Source organism: Hyaena hyaena, unplaced genomic scaffold, assembly GCF_003009895.1.
Source record: "Hyaena hyaena isolate Hyena2069 unplaced genomic scaffold, ASM300989v1 scaffold_16, whole genome shotgun sequence".
NCBI classification, from domain to species: Eukaryota; Metazoa; Chordata; class Mammalia; order Carnivora; family Hyaenidae; genus Hyaena; species Hyaena hyaena.
The window spans coordinates 3,514,559-3,535,633 of record NW_024080650.1 but is presented as its reverse complement, the minus strand read 5'-3'; the positions used below and the strand labels follow the sequence as shown (position 1 = coordinate 3,535,633).

At 42.6% G+C, this 21,075-nt stretch overlaps 1 protein-coding gene across 1 annotated transcript; it reads right to left on the bottom strand.

The window, feature by feature from the left end:
* Positions 1 to 3,416: 3,416 nt before the first annotated feature.
* Positions 3,417 to 12,045, bottom strand: BMP2 (bone morphogenetic protein 2). Its single transcript, XM_039224592.1, has 2 exons — positions 11,703 to 12,045; positions 3,417 to 4,295 (listed from the first exon to the last, which is right to left on the bottom strand). Exons 1-2 carry the CDS (start codon positions 12,043 to 12,045, stop codon positions 3,451 to 3,453), a joined length of 1,188 nt encoding a protein of 395 aa, XP_039080523.1. The 3' UTR covers positions 3,417 to 3,450.
* Positions 12,046 to 21,075: the final 9,030 nt, after the last annotated feature.

Genomic DNA, 21,075 nt, shown 5'->3' with positions numbered 1-21,075 from the left:
ACATCAACTTGTATTCCCCTTGAGGCAGTACTGGCGAATCATATGCACATTAAGATCTAAGATGTTTTATTTAGAGCATCGGGCACCCAAGTTAGGTAGAAGTTCACTTTGAAATTTGCAGGGGAGGGAGATAGTCAAAAACTCTGCCCTGGAGAACACAGGAAGGCTGTAATTTATGTCAACAAAGTAGAGAAAAAAGGAAAAGTATTTTACCTGAGTAAAGCAGACTTGCATTTTATCCAGCTCACCCTGCCTGCCCCCTGAAAAAAAATCAACCAGAAAAGGAATAGGGCAATCTTACTTCTTTGTAATTGTCCATGCATATGACTTATTCTACACTTATTCTTTATTGCAAGGTTATGTTTCTTTTGCCTTAAACAGATTGGGGGCTGGGGCATCTAACATTTCACGAATCAGTATCTTAACACTAATATGACTGCAGAATAGAAACACACTCTTTTAAAAAGTACCTTGAGTTGCACAAATGATTTCTCCATCTTCAATAAAAAATTGAGGGAAAAGACATGGAATGTTTAGATTATCTAGTGATAATCCTGGCCTCTTAAGGTACAATTTAGAGTACCAATTGGAGTACAAATTACAAAAAGGGGAAACACAGATAAATTTGTAAACTTTCAACCTCCCCCTCCCCAATTTTGAATGCAAAAAAATGAACAGAGCAATCGGGACCTGCTATACAGGTTAAAACCATGCCAGGGCGAGCACACAGCCCAGACAAGCACAAAAACAGATGACACAATTTAATCAATTTTGAAAGGTGATCCTCCAAAATTCAGAAACTGATACATTTTTTAAAGCCAACTGTAAAAGGATTCAAGGATTCCTACAGAATAGTCACTGCAGATTCAAAAGATTGATTCCATGTCATGGAGTTAGTTATGACACTTTTTCTCAAAATGAAGAATGTGAGCCAAAAGGTCTGTAAGAATGTAGAATGTATGTAAGAATATTCTGTTTCTCAAATGAGCTGCCAAGGTCAGAGTCCTCAACTAAACTGAAGCTGAAAATACCATCATCTAGACATATGTAATATATATCACATATTTTCATATGTTTTTATACATATTACATATTACGTGTATACATTTACATGTTTGTGTATAATTTATGTACATATAAAACATGCAAGAGAACACATTTGAGTTGACACCATTGAAATCCATTTTAACAAAATCAGAACCAATGAAGCAGAAAAATCAAAAAGAGTGGATTGAATTGCCAAATGGCTGGAAACTCTTGTGCTATAATCTCACACTCTCATCTCAAGTATTTGGAGATGAGAAAACATGGTTATTATTTCTTAAGATGTTAAGATAGTGCACGTTGTCCCTCCTATCCATGGCAAACGGGGGTGAGGATGGCTGGAGGACAGAGATCATCTTGCCCTCCAAATTCAGTTCTAATACTTAATACTCGCCTATGCAAAAGCCAACAGGGATAGGGCTAAAAAGGAATGGAAAGATTTTTAAAAGTGGGAGGAATAAAATATAACTGGCATTAATTTAAAAACATGATCTACATAATCTCAAGGCAAGGGTTAAATCTATCACAATCAAAATGTAACTACATCCATGGTCATCTCAAGTTAATTCTTGGGGAGAATCTGATTGTAACAGTCTGTTCCTTTATGAGCAGGCGATTTTTTCAGCCAATTCTAAGGCAAGGCTAGGAAAGATTAGAACCAGGCCTCTCCAATCACAGCAGGGTCAGAGGTGACAGAGAGCCCTAGAAATTGACCTAAAATACTTTCAGTAAAATAGTGGGGAGTTGTGAGTCCCCTGGCCATACATACCCACCAAACCCTTCCTTGGGTCTTATTTCAACGCAGAGCACAGAAGCTCTGCCACTGTGAGAGTTCACTCTGAGCAGCCTAATTTGACTTCATTCTGCTTGGGCTTCTGTCCAATTGGCAGATGTCCTTGCAGAAGCTGATCTCAGACACTTTCCCTTTCTAATTTTTTGGCTCCGTTGCCTCTGTTGCATGGGATATCATCTCTGAAACTTTATCTTGGGTTCCCCAGGTTTTGCTTGTTTTGGAGCTTTGGTTTTCTCTTAAATCTTTCTCTTAAATCATGAACCCCAAAGACGTTCATGTGAAGCACTAAATCACTGGTAATTCCTTTGAGGCAAACATGAATTATCAAGTGACTTGCAAATTTCCAACCATTCCTTCCCTATTCCCCACCTCCCTCCAAAATGAGTAACTTCAGAACCAAAAATGCAAACACGAGGTAATCATCATGAATGCTGTACAAATGCACCATTTTCTTACAGGTTGGACTTTATAAAATGAAATGCCAGAGCTCTGATATTTATTATCTGAAATAGGTTTAACATTTGGAGAATTGTGTTCAAACACATAACCTTGGAAAGAAAAGCAAGCTGATCAGGGAACAGGCAGTGGGCAGAAAACATGATGGGCACAATTTTGATGTGTGTTGGGACAAATTTAGAAAACTGGGACCTTCTGAGCATAAAGAGCTCCCAAATGAGGTAAAAGCTAAATACAAATCAATTTCCAATTCTTCATGAGAGCCACTAGATATCAAATTTAAATATACATCACCACAATATTAATAACAAAGAAATCTTATGTTTTATTTAATACTTTGGCCAGACCAGCCCCTTTGAAGGGGTCACTACTTTAGGAAAGAAGAACAATAAACCATCATTCACTTTCCTGCAGACTCATCATTTCCTAATTATTTCTATTGGTCCTGCTTTATTCTTTCTGCAAATTAAGGGGTAGGAAAGTGTTTCTATATTAGATCAGCAATGTCTGGTTCTTATCCAAATATTCCACCTAAAAAGGACGTAAGTTCTCATGGACTGGACAACCTCTCTGCAACATTCCTGAGAATTGAATAATATAATAATCTTGAAAGTCAGCAGAGTGGATTATCCACTTTTTTTCTGGACTTGAACTTGTGACCTTAACAGTAGCACTGCAAAAAAGCAAATGTGCTAAGCACTTTGCCAGAGTAACCTTCCATGTAGACTTTTCATCTTAAATACACACAACTGGAAACAACTACAATTTTTGGAAAATTATGTACAAACCCAATACTTCTTTTGATTACATATAAATACAAATTAGCTATCTTTCCTAAAAAGTGGTTATAATAGTAAATAAATACAAAATAAATCTGACCATTATACTTCATGTGCTGGGGTTGAACCCATATAAAATGTACAACTAAATACATTTTAAAATCTTTAAGGAATAATTCTCTGATTAAAATATTTGTTTTCCCAACTTCTTTTTGTAGATATAAATATATTTTCAAAATAGCTGTGTGTTTTTTTCTCCATTCCATTCCATAAATAAAGTCTTCATTGGGAAATATTAAAGTGTCAACTTGTTTTTTTTTTTTTGCTTTTTTTCTAAAATATATATATATTTATATATATTTATTTTATTTTGCTGTGCTAACGACACCCACAACCCTCCACAACCATGTCCTGATAGTTCTTTAATACGACCTTTTCATTTTCATCAAGGTACAGCATGGAGATAGCACTGAGTTCCGTTGGTACACAGCACGCCTTAGGAATTTTAGAATTAACCGAGTTGACCAACGTCTGAACAATGGCATGATTAGTGGAGTTCAGGTGATCTGCCAGGGGAAAAGGGCATTCCCCATGGCAGTAAAAGGCATGGTACCCCGGGGGGGCTACGATCCAGTCATTCCACCCCACATCACTGAAGTCCACATACAAAGGGTGTCTCTTACAGCTGGACTTAAGGCGTTTGCGCTGTTTATGTTTTGCTTGACGCTTTTCTCTTTTGTGCAGAGGGTGCCCTTTCCCATCATGGCCAAAAGTTACTAGCAGTGGCCTGATTTGTGACCAGCTGTGCTCATCTTGGTGCAAAGACCTGCTAATCCTGACATGTCTCTTGGAGACACCTTGGTTCTCTTCCAAGTGGGTCACCTCCACCACAAATCCATGGTTGGCGAGTCCCTGTGCAGTCCACCTCATCACAGCAGGGGTGACGTCAAAACTCTCCCACCTGCTTGCGTTCTGATTCACCAACCTGGTGTCCAAAAGTCTGGTCATAGGAAACTTCAAGTTGGCTGCTGCAGGTTTTATAATTTCATAAATATTAATTCGGTGATGGAAACTGCTATTGTTTTCCAAAGTTTCCTGTATCTGTTCCCGAAAAACCTGAAGTTCTGCTGAGGTGATAAACTCATCGGTGGGGATAGAGGTTAAATTAAAGAAGAATCTCCGGGTTGTTTTTCCATTCACTTCTGGCAGTTCTTCCAAAGATTCTGATTTGATAGATAAAGGTGGAAAAGAAGAAAAAACTCATTCAGTAAAATAAGAAACGGCAATCTGATGATATATGAGAATTTGTATACCTCACTTCAGGGTTTGATTTAACCCATGTAAAAGTTTGCAACCAGAAAATAAAAGCTTCCCCTTTAGATTAAAAGGAATCCTCCTTTTTCTGTGTTTATGTCAACATGCACACAATGAAGCAAAACTTCACAATTCATTGTTACGTTTTTAATCCAATATGTGAATACTGCTTCCAGGTGGCTATAATAATGGGGGAAATGGTGAAGCATTTCTTTGGAATTCACAGACTTTAGGGCAAAAAAAAAAAAAGTGAGCACTATAGTTAGTAGAGGTCTAATGAGTGAGGATTTGAGGAAATTATTGCATTTCTTAAAAAGAAAAAGGCTTTAATGTCAATCCCTTAAGCGGTATTCTAAAACATTACTCTGCAATTTAGATGATTTACAAATCTCGATATACAGATTTCAGTTTCCTAATTAAAGAGTCTGAAACTCAACATCAACGATGACATTTTGCAAAGCACACCCTACTATTTTACTCCAAGTCCAGAGACAAAGGCATTTACAGGGACCGACTTCTTTGGAAGTGTAAGGGTGGTACTAAGACACCGTAGTAATTAAGGCCAGACAATTTCAAGAGAAGGAACTTCCCAACTGTTGTCTATTCTCTCACCTCCTTATGACCTCAAAAACCAAATCTCATTTTAGATACTTTTGGGGAAAAAAAGATCCTCTTCTGTTTTTAATTCCTTTGTCCTTAAAAAAAATAATAAACCATATTAAAAACATATACCTACCAAATGGCCACAAAAAAAATAAGAAAATTTACAAAAATACCATTATGATATTTGTGACATAAGGGATAATCTCATCCTATTACAGAATAAACATTCTATATTATCATTATTTCAAAGTAGCCATTTAAGTGGGCTATGCATTTAAGGTCTTTCTGATTTAAGATTGCTGAATTTAAAGTTTAAGAAGTAATGTTTTCCCAGCAAACAATATAACATAGCACCTTGAATGCTTTCATCTGCAAATCATCAAAGGTACACATTATCATTAAACTGGCAGTAAATAGCAATAGGATTTGAGACATTTGGGTTTATTTTTTTCTAGCTTTACCACATCCTGCCATTTCATTGTCTAAAAACTTAACCTGCTTCATTTAGGATCCAACCTAACTGCTACCAAAATCTATTTAGCCCTATTATTCTCAGAAGAAGAAGCCATATTTTTATTAACTTTATGGTTGTATTTCCCCTAAGTCAAATACCTGTAAGCTGAACACAGAGAATCTAGATGTGTTAGCAGAGGAGAATCACTTCAGATCACTCACTCAAAGGTTCTACTTGTGTAAACCTTCATTATCAAAGCACCAGTCGTCAAGGCAACCTAAGTGGAAGTGCCAAGTTCAAGAGGGACAGTTTACAAGAAATTATGGAGTAATGCGCTAATGTGATGCTTCTCAAATTTTAGTCTTCACACAAAAGTCCTAAGATACCTTCAAACTCCAAATGCAGATTCTGATTCAGTAGGCCTGGGTGGGACCTGAGATTCAGCATTTCTAGCCAACTCCCAGATGAGGCGATGCTGGCAGGTCATGGACTACCCCCAGAGGGGCAAGATTTTAAAGGATGCTTTTCACATTCAAGTGTAAATTCCAGGAGCATATTTTAAAGTGACTTTTGGTCAAATAATACAACAGTGAGGAGAAGAAACATTAGTGTTGGCCAAGGAGTAAGAGGTGAGTCCATGGGTGGGCAGCCAGGGACTTAGAACAGAAAGATCTTCCAGGGCCCATTACTCAGGATGTTGAGGCTATCAGGCTAAGAAGTAAACCTTCCGTGGTCCCCTCAGGCTTACTAATCTACACCTGTTAGGAATACCTTTGGGGAACCATCCAAACTTTAAACCTCACTCTAAGGTAATGGTACTTCAGGCCACGCACTATTTTCAACAACCAATCAGAGCAGCGCTCTTCTCAGTAGCTCCAAAACACATCAAGGACTGTGTTTAAGCTTCTTTCCTTCTTTCCTTTCCTCTAATTCAAGAGCCCTCTAATGTTTCCAATAAAGGCATTCTTTCAGCAGAGAAGCCAACAGATACCAAAGAAAAAAGGAGTGACATAAAAATCAGCAATGTCCCCCAGATGTAATGACATAAGTCCAGACCTGGCTTGAGCTACTGACTTCTTTGATAGCCAACACACCTAAGAATGCTCTCTTTTCTTTTAAAGAGGGAGAAGAAAAGGCAAATTATTCAGGGCATTTGCAGAACAGCTGTAATAAGAAGGTGTCCAGAGAAATAACAATTGCAGCAAAAACTCTGAATCAAAATCCATAAATGAAAAAGAAGGAAGTTATGAACAGACACAAGGACACAGAGACACACTCACATACACACCCAGTGGATGATAATGAAGGGGCATTCACCAAGAGCAGCAGGAAAGATAGGTAAAATGAATAAAGATGGGTATAGAAGAGGAATAAAATAGAATAACCCTCTCGAAGATAAATGTAAGGCTGAATCATATAAAATTGCCACCATTTGGCCAGATTTGACAGAAAAAAAAAAGAAAACAGCAGTTTCATGCACTTCAAAATCCCACTGGAGGTTAAATGGCAAAAAGGATATCACTTAGCAGCCTTATCAAAGGGAAGAATTGCACTATTAAACAGCAGTAATGTGAAGTAACGTGAAGACCTTTCTCTGACTTTCCAACTTCATCAAGAACCCCTATTTGTCCTTAATACAAAGGACACTGTGGTGATGCCCCTGTGGATTCAGGTCACAGAGGCAAGTCAGAAGCTCACAGAAAACCCCAAACCAAGAAAAAAAAAACTGTTCACATTTAGGGCACCTACCACCATTTCCTTTGATCTGCAAGGAATGAATTTCTTCTTGAGGGTAGAAAAATCGAAACCTATTTCAAATAAAGTAAAATAAAGGGGAAAAAAGCTGCAAATCACCATACCAACCCTAGAGATTCTGAAAATATAATAGAGCATTTACCCAGGTAGGTGCTATATGTTTTGGAGGCTTATATAGCTGTTAATTCTCTATAAATAACCTTTGTTGAATAAGCTGAATTTGTCAAGGGCTCTGGGTATTCTGGTCTATTTTAGACCTGAGTTCCTACCTCTAAGTTCTTATCTAAACATACAGAGCTATGGCTGCAAAAAAAAAAAAAAAAAAAAAAAAAAGTGGAGTTAATAAAGAAAAATAAGGCACCAGTGACAAGTGATCTCTCCTCCAAAAGTGAAGTTTTAACTTAATCATATGCACTGTCAATTATTCATCTACTTCAAAATAACACAAAAGAGGAGACTCAATTCCCTCAGCCAGCCTGGGTCCCCTCTGGCTTCCTCTTCCCTAGACAAGGAGGAATATAGGACATAAGCGAAAGAAATCATCATGATAATGTAATTAGTGTCCTTAATGCTTTTGTGCCATATCTGGCACTAAGATCTTTTACATGAATTATCTCACAACAAATCACTTAGAGAGGACCTTTTACTATCTCCATTTTGGAAATGAAACAGTTGGAGCTCAGAAAGGTTATATGACTTTCCTAAGGTCACAGAGCTAGTAAATGAAGAGCAGGGCTATGAGCTTGAGTCTACTGTAGTTCCCAAGTTTCTGGCCACTAGATGACACTACCTAACATGAGGGAAGAGTCAAAAACTCAAGCAGAAGTCAAAGCCATTAGGGAAACCTTTATATTTAATACAATAATAACCATAGGATGAGATCTTTCCCAACCAAAGGGATACAAATATACTACCACTCAAGTATGGTGGAATCAGAAAGAACTAAAGATCAGGAAAGTAAAGTAGCAGAGCCCACTAGGATATGCAGATCTATTTGGAACCACTGATATTTTGTGGCTGTCTTTTTGTCCTAAAAAATGAAGAGTTTTAGCAAAAAGTGAGTTATTATTATGTTTTGAGAAGTCTGCAACACTCTTTGGACAAAAAAAGACCATTAACCTGGGGATGCTATAGCAAATCAGGAAGGTTGGAAATCACTACCCTTCAGTCAAAGTGGCTGAGAATAAGAAACACTACTTTCTAAAATATAAAATAATTGCTAGAGAATTGATACATGAGAGAGAAAAAATATGTAAGATAAAAACGTTAAAAGGAAACAGTCTAAAAAAAGATAACAAAAGAAATGACAAATACAGGAAAAGTATGGTATTGACCCTGACTTGGCTTCTGCCCACCCTTAACTCCAACACCTTTGGAATGATCATGTGCCTTCTTACTGTCTTCTGACTACTTGGTGAAATACACAAAGGGCAAGTCTAAAAAGAAAAAAAAAAAAAAGACAAAATAGCTTAATGAGAAGGGATCAAGAAGAATACAGAGGAACCACTAAAAGAGCCGTGGACACAAAATATTAGTATAAGAACAATCACTGGGCACCAGAGCCTCAATCTCCATGAGGATTTCCAGAGAGAATGCCTGTTCGACTTGATAGGGACTTTCTTAACAACACTGAAATACCTGGGGATCCTAGGAAAGCACATCAGGTAAGCATTGGTTTGTGGGGTATACCTGGCCAAATCTTTTGCTTACACTGGGAATTTATGATACAAGTTCTCTCTCATAGGGTAGTGGTTAGATATATTTTCATGATAATTACATTTGTGGTAAAAGGGCTAATCTCTATTTGAAGGCTTTAGTCATAGAAGCAAATAATTCCTTTGTTTCAGGCAAAAAGAAGTCTGTGTCCTTCTGGGTGTAGAGAGTAAGCACATGGTCCTTCTATATTCCATCCTGACAGGAAAGCATAGAGACCTTTTCACAGGGCCAATGAAAGCAACCAATTTCAACGTGTTTTTAACTACAGCAAGCACAGAACACTCTTTCCAGTTGGAGAAGTGATTTTTCTATCCTCAGTGGCAATAGTGCAAGATCTATGTGGCCAAAGCACTTTTTAATGACTGAAGAAAAGAAAATTATTGCAGCACTTGGGCTCTCCTGAGTGAAAAGTATTGTACAGAGGACTAGGCCAAATTTAATAGGAGAAATGACAACTGGTAATTTTTGTCTCTTACCATGTAGTCCCATTATCTTCATACAGTGGTTGAGATCTGATAACCGTGATATCTCTTGTGTTGTAAGTTCACCAAATCACCCAGATCCCACCCACAAATAAAAGCAACAGGTAATTCTTGGAATTGGGCCCTTACTCCTCTACCAAACAAATGCCCATTAAGTCTGCATGAGCCAAGTTCTGCTTTTAAGCCAGCTGCCTTAATCTCATGGTTTATTAGAAGATTTTTGGTGCTATGCACAGCACAAGGATGTTTATAAAAAACAAATTCTGGGTTACACAAAAATGAAATTGGTCTTCAAAAAGTGCATTATGTGGTCTAATGGTGATATACTAGTCATAACAAAAAAAGAAATGGATTTGATGAAATGTGAGGCAAAAATTACGTGGGTTTTCTGTATCATCTAACTGCATTAAGATCTGACGTTACTGTAACTTGATTTTAAGCAGGTTGGTAACTTCTGTATTATTTTGCACATAACACTTATGCTTTTAAAGATGTAAATGTTGACTTATAAACTCAAGCATGCTATTTAAGCTAAAATAGCACTCAAATAATTTGCAGCCTGTTCAGTTTTGATCAAGCTACTTTCAGAGGAAGAAGGAGAAAGGCACAGACTTCACTGATGGAATCCTGCAACTAAATGTTTTAGGTGTCAAGTGACTTAAATGTTCTTCCTTTTAAATTAGAAGAGGCACAGAATACCTTCTTCGCCTTAAAAATAAAGTTAAGAATGATTCCAGGCTAAATGTCCAGGAGAGGTGGCTGAAATAGCTATTCTTGTTACTTTTCTATGCAGAAAAACAGTTCAAATCAGCGTCAGCTGGGAATGGAGAACTGTATCTATATAGTCATCCCAAGATTATGTTGACAGAATGTACAGGAGTGAAAACATTTCTACGTAGGACCACAGACAACTTTCGCTTCAATGAATGACTCCTGAGGGAGTAGAAGGCTATCTTCTGTCTTTTCTCATCGGATCGCTACTGCAAAAAGCACCTCACTTGGAAATGTGCTGGAAAATGAACTGATTATCAATTCAGTGTCCCCTTCAGAACATACAGCTGCTTTGATGAAGTACCTTTTGTTATGCAACTTGCCTTTGGGACTTCTTCCCAATGCCAAGTGTTGTTCTCACAAGCCAAGGGTAGTCACCCTTCACACTGGCAGAAAAGGCCTGGCTGCAACATTTATTTGTTTACAACAGATCATAGGTTTCCACTTGAAATTTACCACCTCAAAAGACAAGAAAAAGGGAACTTTACTCCCAAGTCTCCAATAACCTACAGGTGGCTGCTCTGTGATATACAGCTTTGGACCATTCCCTAGTATCTGATGAAACCTGTTCTCTATTTGGAATGTATTAAGCCAAAGGGGCATTTAAAAGTGTAGAGAAAGAACTAAAGTGGAACATATTTTTAACTAATTGATCTAACCTGGGTACAACAGATGTCAATAGCTGCTCTAAGACATTTCAAATCCACTAAATGTTTTTCTGATGAAACAAGCAGAAATATCCTACCTTAGGAAAACCACATCCAGTATCATAAAAGGAAAAAAAATCCACATTTCAATGCACATGGAAAAAAAAAAAAAACAAAAAAAACAGGCAGCTGCTGCAAAAGCTTTTATCTGAAGGCTTGCCTTGTCTCTACCAGGGAGTTCATCTCAGATTTAAGCACAAAACAAGAAAGTCATTGTGGAAACAATAAGATTGATTGTGGGATTGATCTCCCACGGGGATTAGATAGGGATTCGAAATCTTCCAAACCAGGCCCAGATCAACTGTAAATTAGAAAGACTTTGGGGCCCCGGGCTTTGATTTTTCAATAGTATCTCTGAAAATTCTGCCCTTGGCTGTGTCTGGCCTGAAACCCCCGCCTAGGCAGGGAAAGCAGATTTACAGGGCAAGGACTTCCAAACAAACTTAAAGAGATCCCAATCTGCCCCCTCCTTTTCATTCTTCCCCTATGAAATTCTTGCACGTTTAGCTGACTAGGGGCATGCCTTTTGCCCTCATCTTCCCCATCATTTGATTTCTCTCCAGTTACTGGAGGAGGAGTCGCTCTTCTGGCTGCAAGCCAGGAAAAGGGTGCGGATTTACCAAAGGGGAATCCCTGGCTCCCGAACCACACAGGCAGTGCGTTAAAGCCAGGTTCCGAAAGGTTCTTACGAAGTCAAGAATGGAAACGTCTGCGAAGTCCTGGCCAAGCTGCCTTTCCAGGGATGCCAACACTCAGCCCACGGTGGGGAGCTTTGGGAGGTGACTCTCCGCCCGCATCTCCGCCCCCGCTCTCTGCTCCACGCCTCACCTTCGTGGTGGAAACTGCGCACGGTGTTGGCGAGGCTGGCTGCCCTCTCCAGCCGGTGGTCGGGGACGGGGGCGCCCGCCTGGCCCGAGTGCCGGCGATACAGGTCCAGCATGTAGGGGGGCACCACGGCGTCCCTGCTGGGGGTGGGTCTCCGCTTCAGGCCGAACATGCTGAGCAGCCGCAACTCAAACTCACTCAGGACTTCGTCCGAGGGCTGCGACGAGGAGCGGCCAGTGGATGCCGCGAACTTCCTCCGGCCCAGCTCGGGAATGAGGCCGGCCGCGCCGCCCAGGAGGACCTGGGGAAGCAGCAACGCTAGAAGACAGCGGGTCCCGGCCACCATGGTCGACCTGTGGACAGGGCCGACGTGAGTCACCGAGTTCCCCGCCCAACCCTCACCCCTTCCGCCCCCGCGTCCCCCGGCTCCCGCTCGATCCGTTGCCTCCTCCTCCAGGGTGCCCACTTGGTTTGCAACACTCGTGGGGATACTTAAAAGGGGCTGAAGCTTGAACGTTTGGGAGAATGAAAAACCCCGAGTTCCTGAGCCTGAAGGCTTTTCCTCTTTCATCCTACTCTCACCCCGTCTGACACGATTTGCGCGCGCGGGCGTGCGCGCGCGCGCGCGCGCACACACACACACACACAGAGTCGATGACTGTCACCTTTTTTCTGTGACACTGGTGCTGACACCCAGTGCAGGGACCCTGGGGAAACCACCGCTTGGTCTGACATCTCTCCGTTCCCTAAACAAACCAAAACACATTGCCCAGCGTTGGCTCGCATATAAACAGGCACTAATGGTGCATGTGACTTCCTTAAAGGCACTGTATAGAACTTCCTGATACACACACACACACACACACTCACACACATACACACAGAGAGTCTATGACTTCCAGACCCAGTTAATTCAAGGCCACAACTTTCGAAGCCGCTTGCAACTTATGGCCCCCACCTCTAAACCTCAGAGGTGTCAGGACAGGCCACTCCAACCCCGACCTCCCCTCCCCCATGCAGTCAAGATACACATGTATATTCTTGGAATTACGTAAATAACTAACATCTATCAATTTATGTATGAGTAGAAAGTGACATTGAAGTACTATCCCCCTCGCATTCCTGGAAACAAACAGGGAGAACCCCAACTTCTAGTATTTTCCTAAATGGGACTTGGCTCTGAGTAGAGAGCAGGTCTCCGTGAGAAATTTGAAGGGAGAAAAGACGGCCATGGTAGGGTGTAAAGGTTGGCAACGAACGGGTGAAATCCAGGGGCCACCTTCTCGAAGGCATTTCTTTGACTTTTTTTTTTTTTTAATCATTTAAATGTTAACAGCCCTAATAAAATACTGAAAAGAGGGAAGGGAGGAGGGGCGGAAGAGTGCGAGCCAGGAGGGCCAGGCTGACGGTCGCCGGGGGCGGTAGGATGTGGGCATCCCCGCAGGGGCTCGGCAGCACGTGGACCTGGAGGGGTCTGTTTACGTCCGGCCAGGCCCAGCCCCCGGACGGGCACATCTGCGGGGGCCTCCTGGGCCCCGCGCCCAACCCCCCCGCCGTAGCTGGGGTCCCACGTCCTCTACCTTTAGGAGACCGCAGACCGTCTAAGAAGCACGCGGGGACACGTCCATTGAAAGAGCCTCCACATGGAAAAAGCTCTGGTCGGAGGACCTGGCGCAGGGACCGGGTTCCCTTCCTTTGCCACCTCCTCCTCCCGGGTGCCGGCGGGGCAGTCCTTCTCGCGCAGGGAAAGGCGTCTCGGGGTCGGGCCCAGCGGAGTAGTGAAGTGGCGCGGGGTTCAGAGACCGCGAGGCTGGGTCCGCTGGGGTAAAGGCACCGGCGCTAAGTGGGGAGCGTGAGCTATTCTCCCTGCAAGTTCAAGAAGTCTCCAGCCAAGTGCTGACACACAGCAACAGCGAGCAGGGGGAGGAGTGCGGGGAAGGGAAGGGAAGGGAGAGAGGAAAGGCTGGTGCTGTCGTTGTCCTTAGGAACCAGCGCCCGCGGGACGCGTGGCCCCGCGCGGAGCCTGTTGCGGCACTCGGGGGGCGAGGGTCTGGCGCTCGGCGCTAGCTCCGCCGCGGCCCATGGCTCGGGGCAGCCATCCTGGGAGACGCCGGGTCCGGGCAAGGGCGCAGCGGCGATCTCGGTGCCGGGAGAGTTGCCCCCCCGCATCACTCTGCCTTACTCCAGCGCACCCCCATTAGCGCTAGCCAGCTGAGACCCCCGCGGCTCCGGCGCTCCGGCGTCCTCGGGCGCATTCTCCGGCGAGTCGAGCCGAGTCCCGGGCCGCCAAGGCGGGTGGCCGCGCTCTCCCCTCACTCTCCGAGCCCCCGGGCCAAGCTGCGGTGCGCTTTGTGGCCAGCCCGGGGTCCGCTCACACGTCGGCGGGCGCGTCGCAGGCCCCCAAGCTCCGGCAGTCGGGGATCGGCATCGCGGCACTAGAGCTCGGCTGCCGGCTCCGCGGCGCTGTGCGCGCCGGTCCTCGGCTCCGGCGCGGCCCGGGCAGCTGAGGCCACGGCGCAGTGGCGCGCACGGCCGGGCGCTCCAGCCCGCGCGAGGTCTGCGGCGCGCTGGTGCCTCTGAGCCCCCAGTAATCCGCGAGACGTTGGCCGCGAGGTCGTTCGGGTCGGTGGCGGAGCCTGTGGCGGCTGATGTCCGGCGGCGGCTGCCAATCCCCGGCGGGGTGTGGGAAGCGGAGCGGCGGGCGCAGCGCAAGCCGGGCGCAGCGCGGCGGGGCGAGGACTCCGGCGGCGGCGGCGGCGGCGGCGGCGGCGCCGTGGCGCGGCGCTCGCGGCTTTTAAAGGGGACGCAGCCTGCCGTCTCCCTCTCCGCGGAGGCCGAACACCTCCCCCTCGGTGGCGCGGCCCGCCGGGGATCCCCGAGCGGGCGGGAGCGGCGCGCAGGGGTGTGGACGGCGCGCCGGGGCAGCCGCGGCGGGGTGGGGCCGAGGGCGGGGACGCGTGGCCGCCGAGGGGGGCGCTAGCGCCTCCAGCCCCTGCCCTCAAAGGGGAAAGTAAATGGAACGCCTGGACATTCTCTGGGACTGCAGGGGCGAAATTCGGAACAAACACGGGGTCGAGTCTTTATTTCCCACCTGGCCCGTTATTCAAGTTTCAGTTTGAAGTTTTTCGATAATAGACGATTTTTAAAAATATTTAAAGACCTTAACCAAGTTACAAGTCATCTTGACATAGGCTTGGGTAGACACTTCTGTGTTTCCCCAGGGTAGGAGAATTAAAAGAAAACTGGAGATTGCAAACTAGGTGTCATTTAAACTTTAACACATACTGATATGCATGTGTACATATGCAAATGCATGAGTACGCATTTAGATTTACATATGTATACATTTATGTTTATGTAAATGCACTATTTTATTCAGATGTAAATGTAATATACAAAAATGTTCGCATATGTCTCTATCAATATATGCATATATGTAAATGTGCTAACGAAAGCATATTATACCTGTACATGTGAAATGGATGTCATCCTGCGGTACATTTTGGCAAGGCTGACCCTTGTGTGTGTGGTGGTGTGAAGACAGGATATTATTTCTTTTTATGGTAGACATCACTTCATGCTTTGTGATATTTATCTTGCCCAGCTCAACAAGACAATCAGCAGCTCAGAGGAAGGTAAAATAATGCGCAGTGTGAACCAAGCACACAAGACTATTCTGGTTTGAGACCTTAGAACCTCTGACCCACCAGGACCCAGCAGCAAGTATATCACATATGGTCAAGTCATTTGTCTCCCTCAGCTGAATATTCCCCAAATCTACTGCACCATGGCGACTCGAGTTTAAGGCTTTCTGTCCCTCCCAGGATTCCAGGATCCTCCATGCATAACACATCCAGGTTGCCCAAATGATCCCAGAAACCAAACGCAGAAAATTTTTGGAAAAGACCAGATCAGCAAAATCAAGTCTGCCTTCACAGAACCTCTAGCCTGCAAAGCAGAAAAAGTCTGAAGCAGGAGCTCATAACAGCGTATTATCCATGTGTATTATTTTTTCAGTTGGGAAGCTAAAATAATTCTAGGTTCTGCTCACGTAAATCGGATTAGCAACCCACAGGGGAATTAGGCACTTGCTGTTTCTGAAAGTATAAAGGTCAAATAAGGTATTTCAGAGGAAGCCTGCCTACTAGGAAAATAAATGGGGTGGGGGAGGGTAAAATATTCAGGAACGTGCTACTTTTTTCACCCTGAAAATAAAGTGCTATGAAAGCTGATTGTCCCTTGAATCATTGGCCACCAAACAAGTCAGCAATAGAACACATTCTACTGATAGACACTGATGTTAAAAAATGTTTATTGTGCCTCCAAAGCGATTTCCTTCCATATCAAGTTTAACTGAGAAGTTAACAATTGTTTCTGTCATAAGTGAGATTTAGAAAACAAAACAGGACTTAAGAGACCTGAATCAGTACGTAGCTTTTAAAGAGGAGGGAAAAGATGATGGCTGTTGGCTGTTCCTAGAGTGAAGATGGAAAATAAATCTCCGGTGATGACATCAAGGATGTCCTGCAGCTTCAGGCCTTCAACTTTTGAAACAGGAACCTTGTCGGTTTATGAAATAATCTTCGATAGTCAAGACTCTGAGAGAAAATGGATACTTCTGGACACTCAATTCTATTTCAGCGTTGCCCATCACAGGATCTCTTTTATGTGTGATTTCTGAGATATAGGATTTCTGAGAGGCTACTGAATGCCTTTCTGAAGCACAACTTCCTAAATTTTGGCCTTATGTGTCCAAGATCCAGGCTCTCTGGTTGTTTTTTAGAGATGGCTGCCCTCTTGTGGTGGAAATGAGTTCCAACTCTCGGGAGAAAAAAGTCCATAAGTAAATAAGTAAATAAATAAATAAATAAATAAATAATCTCCACAGGCTAAATTGGGGTACAAACTACAGGGTAATCATACCTGATCATTTTCCAAGCAAGAGAAATAATTAAAAATTATAAATATAAATGGAGATAACCTAACCCTCCTTTTATTCTCTCCAGTAGTCACCATCCACCTGTAACTCAGAATACAAGGTTACTTCTGGTACCAGTGTCTGTGTGCCTTGAACATATCACTTACTACTAGCTGTGGCCACCCCTACCTTTTTCAAAGGTTCATTATAAGTTTTTCAGCCCATTAGGTAAGATTCAATCTTTGTGGGTGTATCAAATTTGGTGTACCTGCCAAATGTGGGGAGTGGCCAGAGTGGGAGTGTGGAATTGTTTGGGGGAAAGGCTGATGGTAGTTGCAAGAGTGCACAGGCAAGCTATGTTAAAAAACAAAAACAAAACAAATGAAACAAAACAAAAAAACAAAGCCTACCTACCAGGTAACAACTCTGTATAAAGGAAGTTGCTGCTATTCCCTTCCAGTCATTTCTTACCAGTTTTTTAAAGAGATACTGAAAATTCACATTTGATTATGTGTGGACATGACCTAGGATGAAATTAAGTGCTTAAAGAGTCATACTTTGGCAACTTTTCCTTTAGCAGTTCAGCCCAGATAATGTTTAATTTTATTACATCCTGCAGCTATTAGCATTCACCATTGTTCTTGCTAGGTCAACCATTATGCAAATTAACATTAAAATAATGATCCTTACTATTGTAAAGGTCACAGCAGGCATTAAATGATCCATCTACCTTGTAATTGTCATTCCACTGAAACCTGTGGCAACTCCCCTGACAAACCTCTTGACTTTTTAGCATACTTATCACTTTGTTACTGGTGTGACACACCACACCAATTCTAACTTACTTCACCTGGATGAGGAAAAAGAGCAGCATTTAGTCAACCAAGCGTTTTTACCTGTTGGGCGTATGGTAAAAGGGGTCGAGAAGCGAGAGTGATTTATTTGCAAAACTAGGCGTAAGAGGCCTATTCAGGGTTATTGCTTTCAGGCAAATACTGACCACATCTTAAAAATTAAGGGAGAATGAGTTTTGTAAATTGATTAGATTGTATTTTAGGATGCACACAGTAGGTATTCTATAAACAACTTGATTACAACCCAAGACCTAATTGAGTGACTTAGATTCCAATTCTGGTTCAGCTGTGCATGGCTGAATGGTCATCTCTTGGGGTGCTTGGGTAGATATCAGTTCCAGTCATGATCTCAGAGTTGGAGAGTTTGAGTCCTCCACTGGGCTCTGAGATGACAGCGCAGACCCTGCTTGGGATTCTGTCTCCCTCTCTACCCCTCCCCCACTTGCTCTATCTAAATAATGATAAACTTTAAAAAAAAATATTTAAAATGGTCATCTCTTGGCCTCATCTGTTGATCAGAGTAAATAAATATATGTTCTGCCTGCCTCAGACAACATGAAGGTCGAATGCATAAAACGTGTGGAATTGGAGAATTTAAAAATGCCCTACAAACAGAAGATCCTGATTGCTACTTGATGTCTCTTGAAATGTGTTTTTCAGCTTTCTGACTGAAATATGACCTGATTTTGAGAGATAGGACTTTGCATGCCTTTTTTGCTTCTCTAACAGCTTTTATCATATTGCCAACAGTGGATATTTTGTCAGAAAGGTCAGCACTTGGGTTGATCTTGGACAATAACAAATTTTCTTAGTCTCAGCTCTTTCAGGAATAACATGCAGAGATTAACAGCTGATCTCTTCACAAAGCTCTTATGAAAAAGAAGTGAGAAGATAATGTGTCCAGACAAAAGAAATGTTGCAAAATTTGAATTACTATACACATGCAAACTAAGGTCACTGGTTCTTCTGAAATTAAATTTGCTTTGTTATTTTGCACTCGGTAGATATCAAAAATGTATTAGATATCCATTAGATATCATTTCATTACCATACATCAATATATTTGCCTATCCTGTCAATGATACTAAAGTATTTTGATCTTGTGTTAATTAGGTTGTGAAGAGTCATGGCAAGAATTGACTGTAGTATTTCTCTTTACATATCCCATCTCCAAATATTTACTGAGTAGCTATTTAAAAAATTTTTTTAGCATTTATTTATTGTTGAGAAACAGAGAGAGGCAGAGCATGAGCAGAAGAAGGTCAGAGAGAGGGAGACACAGAATCTGAAGCAGGCTCCAGGCTCTGAGCTGTCAGCACATGTCAAACCCATGAACTGTGAGATCATGACCTGAGCCAAATATGGACACTTAACCAAATAAGCCACCCATGCGCCCCCTGAGTAGCTATTATGCCTACGGCACTATTTACTTAAGTCCCAAGTAATAGAAAATACACAGTCTCTGAACATAATACATTTAGAATTCAGCAGATCAAACGTATTTGCAGACTAGTAAATATAAGATCTCTGAGGGGCTCCTGGGTGGCTTAGTCGGTTAAGCGTCCGACTTTCGCTTAGGTCATGATCTAGCGGTTGGTGGGTTCGAGCCCCGCGTCGGGCTCTGTGCTGACTGCCAGCTCAGAGCCTGTTTCAGTCTGTGACTCCCTCTCTCTCTGACCCTCCCCTGCTCACGCTGTCTTTCTCTCTCTCTCTCCTAGAAATAAATAAAAATCTTAAAAAAAAAAAAAAATATATATATATATATATATATATATATATATAAGATCTCTGAATAAGAATAAGGGGCACCTGGGTGGCTCAGTTGGTTGAGTGTCTCACTATTGATTTTAGCTCAGGTCATGATCTCACAGCTGTGGGATCAAGTCCCACATCTGGCTCCCATTGGGTATGGAGACTGTTTAAGATTCTCTTTCCCTCTTCCTCTGCCCCTGCCTAATTCATGCACACATCTCCCTCTAAAAAAAAAAAAAAGGTAAAAAAAAGAAAGAAAAAAACCTTTAAGAGAAGTGAAAAACAAGAAAAACAATTGCTGTAAGTTTAATGGAGAAAGAACAATTTCACTTCTGAAATGTAGATTCATTACATTCATAGAAGGGAGGGCGCTGGAGAGAGGAACATTTAGGACAAAGAATTTCTGTAGGAATGGTAGGTGTCTTTATGAATGTCAGCATTAACTGCAGTAGATGGCCATGAATGCCGTTGGTTACTGCATTTCACACACTAGCTGCTTTCCACCTGTTATTCTTCTGACCCTCATAAGAACCTTGCTCATGGGTGTTATTACCCCATTTTACAGATGAAGAAAATGTGCTTGAGGAGGTTAAGCCATTTTTCCCAAGGTCACACAGTGAGGGAGTAGCATAGCCAGTAGTCTATTCTAGAGCTCTTGTTTTTGTTCTTTAGGGTATTTCTCCTTACTACTCCCCTCCCCCATGCCATGCTCCACCCCTACCATGCTAATGGTCTCAGTTCCAGACAGTAGGAACAATCAAGGCCAAAGAATCAGATAGGAAAATACAAGATAGTGTTTTGAGGAGTATGGGTGGTAGTTCAGACTTGGGCATGTGCTTGGATAGGGTTAAGGGAATATTACAGGTAAGTCTATTCTTCAGGCAGGGTCCCAGCAGGTAGGTGAGGGCATATTTTTTTAACAAAAAATTTAAGGAAATTTGGGAGCACCTGGGTAGCTCAGTTATTTAAGTGTCTAACTTCAGCTCAGGTCATGATCTCACAGTTCTTGAGTTTGAGCCTCGCATAGGGCTCTGTGCTAGCAGCTCAGAGCCTGAGCCTGCTTTGGATTCTCTGTCTCCCCTTCTCTCTGCCCTTCACCCATTCACGTTCTGTCCCTATTTCTCTTTAATAATAATAATAATAAATAAATAAATATTTAAAACATTTAAGGAAGTTTAACCAAAGCCATTGTACAAAGGTGTGGGCAGAGTTGAGGGAAAATGACAAGAGAGAGTGAAGTACCCTGGCCTCACATTAGGAAGCCAAACCAAGGCTTTACACCCTAAGGCTTACAGGGGCACAGATGCAACCATTACAGAGCCTGAGAAAGCTGCAGTTGCAGAAGCGAGAACCTTGGCAGAAGTGAGGCATCACTGGTTCAAGGTCAGCTGGGGAGGAGCTGGCAGGGAAGAAAAATATCTCATATTTTCTTTTCTCCTACTTTCTGAATATCTGTTGAAATCTCCCACAGACCTAATTTAACCAGAAGGATGGGTGTATTAATTCTCTATTGCTGTGTAACAAAGTACTGCAAACTTGGTGACTTGATGCCCCTTTATTATCTCATAGTTTTGATGGGTCACGAATTCAGGCATAACTTAGCTGGTTCTCACAAGGCTGCAGTCTCATTTAAGGCTCAAGGTACTCTTTAAAGTCTATGGGGCTGTCAGCAGAATTCATTTCCTTGCAGCCAAAAAACTCATTCATGATCACTTTTTTCACCAGCTCTAACAGAAGAACATCTCTCTGATTACTAGACCCTCTTCTAAAAGACTCAACTGAGTATAGACCCATCCAGGATAGGCCCAGCTCCCTTTTCATTAACTCAAATTCAATTGATTAGAGACCTTAA

Coding starts and splice junctions, on each gene's coding strand:
- BMP2 (XM_039224592.1), bottom strand. CDS start 12,045: ATGGTGGCCGGGACCCGCTGTCTTCTAGCGTTGCTGCTTCCCCAGGTC. Junction 4,296..11,702: donor GCGCAGTTTCCACCACGAAG/GTGAGGCGTGGA, acceptor CTATCAAATCAG/AATCTTTGGAAGAACTGCCA.